Source organism: Typha angustifolia, chromosome 6, assembly GCF_048772165.1.
Source record: "Typha angustifolia cultivar Huaian chromosome 6, ASM4877216v1, whole genome shotgun sequence".
NCBI classification, from domain to species: Eukaryota; Viridiplantae; Streptophyta; class Magnoliopsida; order Poales; family Typhaceae; genus Typha; species Typha angustifolia.
The window spans coordinates 9,139,074-9,151,256 of NC_133244.1; the positions used below are offsets into that span (position 1 = coordinate 9,139,074).

At 41.8% G+C, this 12,183-nt stretch overlaps 2 protein-coding genes and 1 long non-coding RNA gene across 3 annotated transcripts; 1 reads left to right on the forward strand and 2 right to left on the reverse strand.

The window, feature by feature from the left end:
* Positions 1-1,517: 1,517 nt before the first annotated feature.
* On the reverse strand, positions 1,518-2,789 carry LOC140760807 (uncharacterized). The gene is made up of 2 exons (XR_012104492.1): positions 2,116-2,789; positions 1,518-1,989 (listed from the first exon to the last, which is right to left on the reverse strand). It is a non-coding gene; the product is annotated as an uncharacterized lncRNA (long non-coding RNA).
* A 1,521-nt stretch (positions 2,790-4,310) lies between these two features.
* On the forward strand, positions 4,311-7,943 carry LOC140760806 (transketolase, chloroplastic-like). Its single transcript, XM_073097825.1, has 7 exons — positions 4,311-5,051; positions 5,631-5,721; positions 5,831-5,936; positions 6,018-6,300; positions 6,372-6,520; positions 6,610-6,763; positions 6,836-7,943. The coding sequence occupies exons 1-7, from the start codon at positions 4,587-4,589 to the stop codon at positions 7,805-7,807; spliced, it is 2,220 nt and encodes a 739-aa protein (XP_072953926.1). The 5' UTR covers positions 4,311-4,586; the 3' UTR covers positions 7,808-7,943.
* Positions 7,944-9,759: 1,816 nt separating this feature from the next.
* Positions 9,760-11,756, reverse strand: LOC140761296 (probable inorganic phosphate transporter 1-3). Its single transcript, XM_073098569.1, has 2 exons — positions 11,666-11,756; positions 9,760-11,541 (listed from the first exon to the last, which is right to left on the reverse strand). Exon 2 carries the CDS (start codon positions 11,498-11,500, stop codon positions 9,914-9,916), a length of 1,587 nt encoding a protein of 528 aa, XP_072954670.1. The 5' UTR covers positions 11,501-11,541; positions 11,666-11,756; the 3' UTR covers positions 9,760-9,913.
* Positions 11,757-12,183: the final 427 nt, after the last annotated feature.

Genomic DNA, 12,183 nt, shown 5'->3' on the forward strand with positions numbered 1-12,183 from the left:
GCATCGGAGTCGCCGGGGTTGGGAACGGAGACGAGGTATTTGGAATTGGAGAAGGAGAGGTTAAAATTTGCAAAAAAATCAAGTTTCTTGGAGGGTTGGGGAGAGGAAAGATGGCCTCGCAGATGCGAAGGCGGCGGCTTCGCGCTCAATGCAGGAGATGAAAGCGAAGAGATCGGCGAACGCCGTCTCCGTCGGCTGGTACACCGGAGTGAGAGGTAGGGATTTGCGCCATTGGGGAATCTCCGTATTCGACCGACATTCTTGGAGGAATGGGGAGGGTTCTTGGGGGTGGAGGAATGGGGAGAAGAGATTTTGGGGAATGAGGTTGATTTGAGAAGAGGCGGGTGCTTTATAGAAAACGGTTGTGAGAGGATTCGACCGTTACGCCGACAGGGAGGTGAAATGAGTCTTCAGCTTTGAGCTGTCGGGATTTAAATATGCCATTGTATTTCTTGAATACTAAATATTAAATTCCACCACTATAATTTATCAAACTAAGCAACAATAAAATTTGAAAATGAATACCTCAGAAGTTATTCCAACGGATACTTTCCACTATTTGAGTATGGACTTGGGTCACTCTACTTTATGGGCATTAGATAGATAGCCCATAAATCTAAATAAAGAGCCCAAGATTATTATTTAAACAACTCAGTTCACATAATTATTTGCTACTTATTAACTAAGCTGATATAGCAAATCTTGGTTGTAGGCTAATGACCTTTTTGCCCAAAAGTTAACCTGAGAAGGATATTAATTATAATTACTGTTCTGTAAAGGAGTAGGAGAGCAAATGGGAGCATTATGGATTAGAAAGTTGATGTTGTGGGGAATCCACCAAAGTCAAATCAGCATATGGTGGAAGTTATATGTCATTGTTAGTTGTACATTATATAGTAATTAGTGCAAAGAAAAGTTGTCCAGTGGTTGGTTAGCTTTCCTGCAGGTGGTGTGAGAGACAGACATGAAGCAGGACTCTACAAAGGGAATGGACAAGAAAGATGTTCCTTTAAATTATTAATGCCTTTGTCTGTATGGTATAGTAGAGAACCACAGCAGTGGATAATATTCTATTTGAAGATGCTACGTGTACATATAAACTACTCTTGCTTCTACTGTCAGGATTTTCTTTACAAATACAACTAAAAACTACTGGTACAGTGACTGTTATAATTAAAAAGTACCAACTGCCTGTAGCTACATGTACTTTCCTATGGAATTGGAGGTTTTCCTATGGAATTGGAGGTGCTCCTTCAGCTGTTAGAAAGAGACTACTATGTGGAGAATATCAGCAAAGCATACAGCAGACCAAAACAAGTATAGTAGCTTCGGCAATACAAACATACTTGGTTTATTAAAATGATTGGAGGCATACTTGTCGACCATAACAACTCTTTTGTATCCAAATCTGGAGGAAAGACAATCTACTTTTTAATCTTCAGTCATCTATCTCTCTGTTTTCTTTCTTTAGCTGTTACAAAGTATCAGACTTCAGCAGATTTGTGAAATTCACTCTCTTATGTATATATGCATGTATATATTACTATGTTCACTAATCACGATCGTTTCTTAAAGTGGAAAAAGCAACTATATTACTCAGTGAGACGCTAAGTTCAAACGCGTACACTGGTAGTTGTCCAATTATACATAATACAAATCTTGCAGACAGATACTTAAAATAGAAACATTCTCCGAATTCTAGTTATTTATGTCACCACCCCCGCTTCCTTGATTGCCTCCATCTTCTCCTCCTGGAGGTTGCTGGCTGGTGCTTCCACCAGCACGGCTGTTATACTGATCTCTAGGTATGCTATGGTGGTTGTCAACAGTACTCCCGCCAAAGTACCCCAGTGTGGTTTTAGCTTTTGCGATCCCTCCACCAATACTTGAATGATCCATTAAAGCCATTCTATTCATGGCAGAACCATAGGTAACGAGTGTCGCAATTACAAGGAGAACAAGAACTAATGACTTCATACTTGATCTTGCCTGCACTTTAACAAGGAAGGAGATATAAAACATATCAATAAAGAAGATATAGTCACAGCTGTTCGTTACATAATTTCAGCATATTAAAAGAATTGAAGGGAAGAGAAACGAAGGCAATCTGTAAACCTGCAGAGAAGTAATCTTGGAAAATTGTGAGCCTGTATTGTTAGAAATAAATTAAGGAGAGATAAGCTTTTTATAGTGAAAGATGAACTATAAAGTCCTTTTATCTGGCCTCCACCATATTCAGACATGGTTAGTGGGATGGACTCATTTTTCCTCAAATTGGTAATTTATCATATTATTTTATGTCCACCAGAATTCCTAGTGTAAAATGACCTCCAAATTAAATCCTACTTTTCACTATGCTTTCTGATGTAAAAAGGAAAAGAATGTAAATGCATCAATCTTCAATGTTATAGTCTAATGCCACAAGAAACAAAATTGGTTGTGCAACAGAGAATATGAGAAAAGGAGAAATAAATCAATCAGCATTCAGTGAGCTTGTGCTTTTCCAACAGCACACTAAATCATGAGAGAACAGTAATCAAATGTCAATCATCTTGGTAAACATACATAAGGCAAACTTTATTTGAGATACCCTATCTTTACATGAAACAATGTCAGATAATCTACACAAGTAAATGAGGTGATTGTAGTGCAGAGAAGGCAAATTAAATTGACATCTTGATAGATAAATAGCCACACTGAGGCTACTACAATAATGCTAGCTGGTATTAAGGTAGTAATGCAATTAACAAAGCAAACTGACTAATTTCATTTTCTATCAAAGAGATGCATTGGATCAGTTCTAAAAGCAATATAAAGCAAGACGTTGAAGGAATTGAAATAATTAGGTTAAAGTCCTGATACTAGTAAATAGTTTTGCCACTAAGTGAGTGGCTTGCACTTTAAGAAAGATGACTTCTTTAATTACCACTAGGTGAGGTTTTTCCACGACAACATCTTTACTTTGTAAATACAACTCATAATGAGTGCAACATTGCATATCAAGCTCTCCAATAGTCTAAACAAAAAACTGTTCAGGATTCAGAATTATTCTCATTGGTTGTTCGTGACCACTCACTATAACTTTTTACCAGCCTCCACTATTATTAAACTATCCATCCACATAATCTCCTTTACTGGAGCATATTTAATGTATTCTACTTCCCATTATGTAGTATTACCAAGATATACCTCATTTGCTTCTGGCGGTGTTTGATGGTAGGAACAACAGGGCAGCAACTATGAGACTCCGCAGCTTAAAATTCCTTCTAGTGCTAACATTATATGCATCTACTGCAGCGGAATCTTCTGAAGATAGCTACAACTGCAAGATGAAGCTTTCTATGAGTAAAGATCTCCTGCATCATCATTATTTGCACACGGCTACTATAATCAGGCATCAGCTATTGGAAAATCCTACGGGCACAAGTCTTACTGAGGCTTCCCAGGAGGCAATGACTGGAGATGGAGTCAAAAACAATGTTGATCAGCAAAGAGAGCCCTTTGGTGTCAGGAGCGATCGTTATGGAAACGAGTACCATGGAGCTGGAATAGACGGTCACCATTCCATTGATCTGGAATCTTGGAACAAGCTACATCCACCAAAGCCAGCCAACTGATATATTTATGGATTCTTCTGTCAGATGATAGCTACTGCTATCTTGAATAATTGTAGTCAAATCTTGTCTCCCCACTGTCCTGAACAGTATGGCCAGTTTCTGATGTTCATAAATATCTACAAGTCATGCATGCTTGCTAGAGTATGTCGTATGATTTCAATTTGGCAGTTTGATATGAGATTGAAAAGTATATCAAAGCATGTTGCAATCTGAGAAAATTTGAAACATACTTTTAAGAGTTATATTGATGCACACATGAAACAACTGCAAAGATAATTAAGGTTCCCTTTATCAAGCTTAGCATCAAACATCACGGTAACCATCAGCAAATGAATCACTACTTAATGGTCAATTTATGGATCTCTTTATCTTTCAATACTTATGTGTATAAATGTCTTCAAATCATCCCTGAGAATTGCTCTGAACACCTCTTTCTCATTTTTCTTTCTCACAATTAAATATGTCTGGACCATTAGTTATAGTTTATAACATCAAAACATGATATGTTCCTCTCTCTAATCGTTCACATGGAGATGTTTACAGTATTTTTATAATTTTATTATCTTCCATGGAACTAAGGAGAACAATGAACTCAAAACATCTACACAAGGAAATAAGAAGTATAAAAGAAAGAACAAATTGTATCTAAGTTTCCAAACTTCTTAAAGCAAGAATACGAAGGATACCTTTCATAATAAAAGCATTCAGCAAAAATGTATTGATTGGTCTCTCAGTCATTTCGTCGAATAACTAGGCCTCATATTGGCGGGTCGCACCGAAGACGGAGCCCGTTCTTTAACTGGCTTGACTGGGCTAGGCCTATCTAATCGGGCCTGAAGTAAATGTTTAATGTAGTTCTTTTCGCGTCGTGTGCATGCGATCTCCTTCCACGCGTCCAAAACCGTCGCGTGCTTAGCATTTAGCAAACACTCGGTCTCCTTCCCCTTGTTCCCACCTCGATCCTTTGCCATGGCTCTCTCCTCCCTCCTCTTCTACAACCCCAAACCCCTCCTTCCCCTCAACTCCCCTCGCATACCCAAAACCACCTTTCCCAAACTCCGCATCAAAGCCCACCTCTACCGATCCAAGGACTACCGGCTCTCATGGGTGGAAGAACTCGAGAAACTAAACGGGCACTTAGCCAAGGAGAATTCTTATCTAGAAGACGACGTCTTCTTCCAAAGTTTGATCGATCGCAGGGCCGTGGACAATATGAGAATGCTCATCGTTGATGCGGTCCAGTGCGCGCAAGCTGGACACCCCGGCATGCCCCTCGGGATGGCCGAGGTGGGCTATCACCTCTACCGCCATGTCATGCGCTACAATCCCAAGAACCCGAAGTGGTTCAACAGAGATAGGTTTGTGCTCAGTGCCGGCCATGGGTGCCTGCTTCAGTATGTCTGCATGCACCTCGCCGGCTTCGAGTCGATCCAGGTGATGTACTTCTTCTTTATCTCTGGTAGTTGGAATTGCATGGAGTTTATGTCAATGTATTTAATTTGGTCAGTTTCTACAATGTATGTATGAATGTCCATTTCGGTAGCCGAGTGAAATCCCCAATTAGCGATGAATGTTATCTTCTTAATAAGTCTTCCTTTAGAGAGTTGCAGGTTAATCATAGGCTAGATATAGTTGGAAATATGAGTCAATCCTCACGAATAAATTTACGTTCATACTTGTAACAGTGAGCTCTCATTGCGCTGTAGCGGTAGTCATTCTTCTTAATAAATTTTGGTCACAGGTCGGTTTTGCAATGCTAAATGAGGTATGAACTCGTTAAAGATTACTTAATAGGACAAAGTCATTGCTACTAAATTATAGAACAATGACCCTTAACTTTCCTAGAAGCTTGTCCTTCGTAAAATATAAGATTGTCCATTCTTCAAGCATCACCTGCATGGTTGTGTCATTAATTTGTGGTTTCCAGGCGATCATCAGTGTGGATTTGGACACTGGATTATTATAAATCACAAATAGAATCTGATAAGCTTGGATTTCCTTGGGCTCTTTCAGCTGGAAGATTTAAAAAGACTTTGTAAGCTGGGTAGTAGGACACCTGGTCATCCTGAGAATGTCCTGACTCCTGGTGTCGAAGTCACAACAGGTAAATCTTCTAACATCTTATTCATTTACTTTAGTATAGGTGTTATTAGATGTCTGTTTATTAATTAGTTCAAGTTGTGTTCATTAAGCATCCCTTATTCTATTTCTAGGACCTCTTGGACAAGGTGTTGCAAATGCTGTTGGCCTTGCTCTTGCAGAGGCTCACCTGGCTGCACGTTTCAATAAACCTGATGCCATGGTAGTTGACCACCGCACGTAAGAAAGCGAATTTTATCAATCCAATTTAAACAATTTTCAGTTTGGTAAACTTTGAAGCATTTAATTGTTATAACACAGATACTGCATCATGGGTGATGGATGTGCTATGGAAGGGATATCAAATGAAGCAGCTTCGCTTGCTGGTCATTGGAAGCTAAATAAACTCACTCTTATCTATGATGACAACCATAACACAATTGATGGAGATACAATGCTTTCCTTGTCTGAAGATATAGTGGCACGCTTTGAAGCTCTTGGTTGGAATACTATAACGGTTGAGAATGTACATGAGGATAGTAGATCATTTAGAGAAGCCATACGAGCTGCCCACAATGAGACTAACAGACCAACATTTATTAAAGCAAGTGATCTTGCTCTGGCATCTCACGTTTTTCTAGTTTCTAGTAGAAATCTAATTTTAAGCACTTGCAGGTTAAATCATTGATAGGAAGGTTGTCTGCTAAGGAGGGCACTTCAAGAGCACATCATGGTACGTTCAAAGGCGATGATGTGAAAAGAATGAGAGAAAAAGTTAAATGGGTGGATCGCGAAGCATTTCACATAATTCCCATGGTTTACAGGTAAGCCAAGCAAATTAAGAATTCATGTTGAACTAGATAGGTCAACATAGCAAGGATTTATGTTAAACTAGATAGACTACCTATGCCAGGGAAATGGAGAAGCAAGCGGAACATGGAGAAATCTTGGAAAAGAGATGGAACTCTACACTCAGAGACTACCAAGCTAAATACCCTGAAGAGGCAAAGGAATTCAAGGTCCTTCTTGGAGGTGGCTTGCCCGCTGGATGGGAGAATGCATTGCCGGTAATCATCCTTCATGATTAGTTCATATAAGAATGAAGGGCAGATGATTCATGACCTTTAATGTGTAAACAGAAATGGTCTACTTCTGACCCAGTTGATGCCACTCGCGGATACTCTGAAAAGTGCTTGAATGAACTTGCCAAGATGCTTCCTGGATTGATAGGCGGAAGTGCCGATCTGGCAAACTCCAACAAAGTCCACCTAAAAGGCCATGGTGACTTCCGGCCGCCCGTATCTGCAACCGGCCGCAATGTCCGATACGGAGTTCGTGAGCACGCGATGGCTGGGATCTCCAACGGCATTGCGTTGCATGGCAGTGGACTCATTCCCTTTGCCGCGACATTTCTAACATTTTCTGACTACATGAAGAATTCAATGAGACTATCAGCTCTGAGTCATGCCGGAGTTGTTTATATCCTGACTCACGACTCGATCGGTCTCGGCGAGGACGGACCTACCCACCAGCCAATTGAGCAGCTCGTGGGGCTCAGAGCTATCCCCCGTCTCTTAGTCTTCCGCCCTGCTGATGGTAATGAGACTTCGGGTGCATATAAGATTGCAATTGCTAAACGAGATGTGCCGAGCGTGATTGCCTTGTCGAGGCAGAAGGTCACCGCTAACTTGGACGGCACATCGGTTTCCGATGTAGAGAAGGGTGGATATATTATAAGTGACAATTCTGGCAATGATCTACCGGAGATTATATTGATAGGTACAGGCTCAGAACTCTGTCTATGTGAGGCAAGTGCCAAGGTACTGAGGGGAGAGAGACGACGGGTCAGGGTGGTATCACTTGTGTGCTGGAGACTGTTTGATTGCCAGACGGAGGAGTACAAGGAGAGTGTGCTACCTCCAACGGTGACCAAACGGGTAAGCGTCGAGGCTGGATCGCCGGTCGGGTGGAGGGAGTACGTCGGACAAGGCGGCGTGGTACATGGTGTGGAGGATTTTGGTGCCAGTGGGGCTTACTTGGATACATTTAAGAAGTTCGGTTTTACTGAGGATAAAGTCACCAAAATAGCAAGGTCTCTGCTAGATTGTTAGGTTTTTTTTTCTTTTTAATCTCTCTCTCTCTCTCTCTCTCTCTCTCTCTCTCTCTCTCTCTCTCTCTCTCTCTCTCTCTCTCTCTCTGCGCTCTTTTATTTTAGGTGTTTTTTATGTTTTATTTTATAATACTTTGAGAGGGAATCTTATACTTATTCCTTCTGGTTCTGGCTTTAAACTATGAACCTTTTTTGCCATAACCTGTATCTCCTGCCGTATCTTTGGAGATATTAGCAGAAGTTGCACCTTACTCTCGAAGTTGCTAATAGCCCTATTTTATAACAAGTATACTATGAAAATTATATCTTATATTACAAACTAACTAAACTACTAATTTATTATTAATATTTATCCCATCAATCTAATTTATATCAAATTAAAAAGTATTTATTATAATTTTATTAAAAAAAATCTATCTTTTCTTTTAGTTAATATTGTGCCAAATATAACTATTGTACTATTATCGTATAATAGGGTTAAATATATTTTAGCTATCTATACTTATACCTAAAATTATTTTATTCTCATGTACTTTAAAAAGTCTCAAACTAGTCTCTATACTTACGACTAAAGTGAAACCGTCGGTTTTTTTGTCAGATTTAATGGAGCCGCTCAACTAGGGATGTAAACTAGCCAAGCCTAAGCGAGCTGGATTTAGCTCAGGCTCGACTCGAAATTAGTTTCAAGCCTAGTTTGTTGTTTAGGCTCGGCTCAGCTCAAATCGAGCTGAGCCTGAGTTCAAGCTAACCCAAGCCCGAGCCTGAGTCTGATCTTGATTGGAGGCGACGGCTGCAGTGGCTTGCCAAAGGAGGTAGCGATGGCAGCGGCGATGACTTGCCGAAGGAAGAGGAGGAGCTCAATGGAGGTGGCGGCTACAACGGTGGTTGCGACAACTTGCCAAAGGAGGCGGCGACAACGACTTATCGAAGGAGGAGGTCAAATGAGGAGGCCAAAGGAGAAGGATCGTGATGAGGTCGGAGTAGGAGGAAAGCAGTTGCATTGTTCCTTTAGTTGGTGAGGTGTGCAATTGAAAAGGATAACCCAAAGAGATCCAAGCATTAAATATATATTCTACTTCTACCCTCAAGCAATATATATGATAGAATCTACCCCTGCCACTCCTAAACTTGACACCTCTTTGAATCATCTTTAACACAATGAGCCTATCGAGCCGAGCTTGAGCGAGTCGGCTTTGGCTCAGGCTTGGCTCGGAATTCAAATTGAGTCTCAATTTTGAGCTTAATCTCGACTCAGCTTAAGCCGAGCTTAAGCCGCTCGTTTATTTTGACACCCCTATACTCAAATGACTAAAATGCCCATTTATATTAATTAAGCAAAATAGATGAGTTTTTAATCTATTTTTTAAATTCATATTTATCTTATTTATAGATGTGATATAACTATTAAACTCCATAAAGAAAACTTAGGTTTAGTAAAATTTATTATAATATTTGATACAATCTAGAAAGAAAGGGAAGAAAATATGTGGATATTTTTTGAAAAAAAAAAGAAATACTTATATATGAGGAAAAGGGTATTTGTGTTCGTAAAAAATTAAAATTGTGATAATTCAGCCTTCAATTTAATTTTTAAAATTTTTTGAGTACGCATTGTTAATTGGGTAAAGTAATTTTGGCATAAGCACATGGGATAAAATATATATTTAATCATTTAGAATACAAATGAACATCAAAATAATTATTTTTAAATTAATTTAATTATTTTGGTAATAATAAATAGGAATTTATATTTCTATTTTAATCCTATTAATTTCAAGTGAACACGGCCTAAGATATTTGTTTCTTTTTATATTTTCATAATTCAATTTTCAGGTCTTTTCATCAATTTTTAATAACATAATTCGGCCGAGATTTAATATCATTATTTAATAAGTTTATGGGAAAAATATCATAAAGTTGTGGGGACAGTAGATTTAATAAGATTAATCACTGTCAAAACAAAATGTTGATAAATATTATTGATACAAGCATCAATTACATCGCAAACATACACAAAAACTTGCCAAACGAGAATTACAAGGACGATAAAAAGGACACATATGCAAGCACGCAACAAGAAACAGCAATTAATTAGATATTAACAACCTTAGACTCTGGTAGATCCTTCTTCATCCTCGGCCACGTTCTCCTTGGACATCTCCTCGAGGGAGACCCCTTTCGATTCGGGGACGAAGAGGGTCATGACCATGCCGAGGAAGTTGGCGACGGCGAGCACGAAGAGAGCGTTGCGGATTCCAATGCCGGCAGGGTAGCCGCGGTCCCGGGAGGACATGTCCTTGGACTGTGAGGCGTAGAGGAAACCGAAGGCCCCGATCATGGCGCCGGCCTTACCTGCGGCGGCTGAGATACCGTGGCACGTGGAGCGCAGCCGCGAGGGGAAGATCTCGGCGGGCACGATGAAGGTGGTGCTGTTGGGCCCGAAGTTGGCGAAGAAGAAGGTGAGCCCGTACATGACGACGAAGCCGACGTGATTTCCGGGGGTGGTCCAGTGGTTGTAGGGGAAGGCGAGGCCCAGCATGAAGACGGTCATCATAAAGAAGCCCATCAGCTGGATCCAGAAACGTCCGACGATGTCGATGAGGGCGACGGTGAACCAGTATCCGGGGACGGTGCCGCAGAGGGCGATGAAGGTCTGGGCGCGGGCAATGCGGAAGACCTCCTCGATGGCGTTCATGGTGGAGGCTTTGGGGATCCACCCTACCTTGCTGAAGATGTCCTTCTGGAACAAATTCTGGCTGTAGAAGGCGATATCGAGGAAGAACCAAGTCGTCGTCGTGGCGAGGAGGTGGAGCCCATGACGGCGGGCGAACTGCTTCGAGAAAAGTCCCCAGTCGTCTCCGCCTACGACGTCACGATCGATCTTCTCGACGTCCTCGGTGATCTCCATCTGGAGGACCTTCGACATGTCGGCGGCCGCCTGCTTCGTGTTCCTGGCGACGAGGGCGGTGTACCGCGCCGTCTCGGGCATCTGCATCCGCCAGTAGTAGGTGAGCGCGGCCGGGATGGCACCGAACATGACGACTATCCGCCAGACGTAGTCGGCTTGCGGGACGGTGGAGCCGGCTCGGTCGACGCTGTAGGGCGGTGCATCGAACTTGTTCTTGAACGCGGCGGACACAATAAGAGCTACGATACCGCCGAAGAGGATGCCGAAACCTTGCATAGCGAAGACGGCGGCAATGAAGGCACCACGAGTCTTCTTATTGGCGTACTCGGACATGATGGTGGCGGAGAGCGGGTAGTCTCCGCCGACGCCGAAGCCGAGCCAGAATCGGAAGAAGCAGAGGGTCGCCATCACCCCCTTCGCCGAGTGACCGAAGGAGAGACCGGACGCGACGGAGCAGACCACCATGAGGAGGAGGGTGAAGCCGTAGACGCTCTTCCGTCCGAGCTTGTCTCCCAACCACCCGAAGAAGAGCTGGCCGGCGAGCGTGCCGACGAACGCAACGCCATTAACGGCTGATGCCACGTTAGGGGGAAGGCTTCCAGGGGCATCGAAGTTTGGATCGAAGTAGTAGATGCGGCCGAGGAGCTTGGTGACGAGGGAGATGCAGAACAAGTCATAAGCGTCAGTGAAGAAGCCCATCCCAGCGATCACGATGGCGGTGAAGTGGTACCACTGCGTCTTCGCCGCATCGAGGGTGCTCAACACCCGGAGCTGCTCCCTCACCATTGTTTCTTGTTACTCTTTTACTCGATCTTCCTCGTAATTCCCTGCAAGAAGAAGGATCGTTATTACGTCGCTAGAGACAAGTAAAACTTTCCAAACTTCTTAAAACCTAATATATATATATATATATACACACATATATATTGAAGGGACTTAAGGACTGCTCACCTTAAGAGAGAGAGAGAGAAAGATCGAGAGAGAGAGAGAGAGAGGAGCACAAGAGAAAGCTTGGCAGTGGAGGTGAGAAGGGTGGTGGTTGTTTCAGATATCCGTTCGGAGAAGCATATATATACACACGCGAGACGGAATAACTCACAGGAATATACTCTCTTTTCGAACGGAAGAGGTCGTATAGACTAAGAGTATTAAAATATGACGATCAACTAACTCTACATACATCCCTTCACCATCAAATTACATCACCAATATTTAATATTATTTCATAAAATCAATAAAAATATGTCAACCTTTCTAACATTTGAGACGATTTCATTGGTTCCGATTAATTAATCGTCGCCTCATAGACAACCCAGTTTATGACTTTCAGGACAGCGACAGTATCTTTACCTTAAAGATCCATGTCGTAACGCTAATTAAATCCCTCAAGAATTATCCCTACTTCCATCCAGAAATTTAAATTTAAAAAAAAAAACAAAAAAAGCTTAAGACCATCAGATTAATTTGTC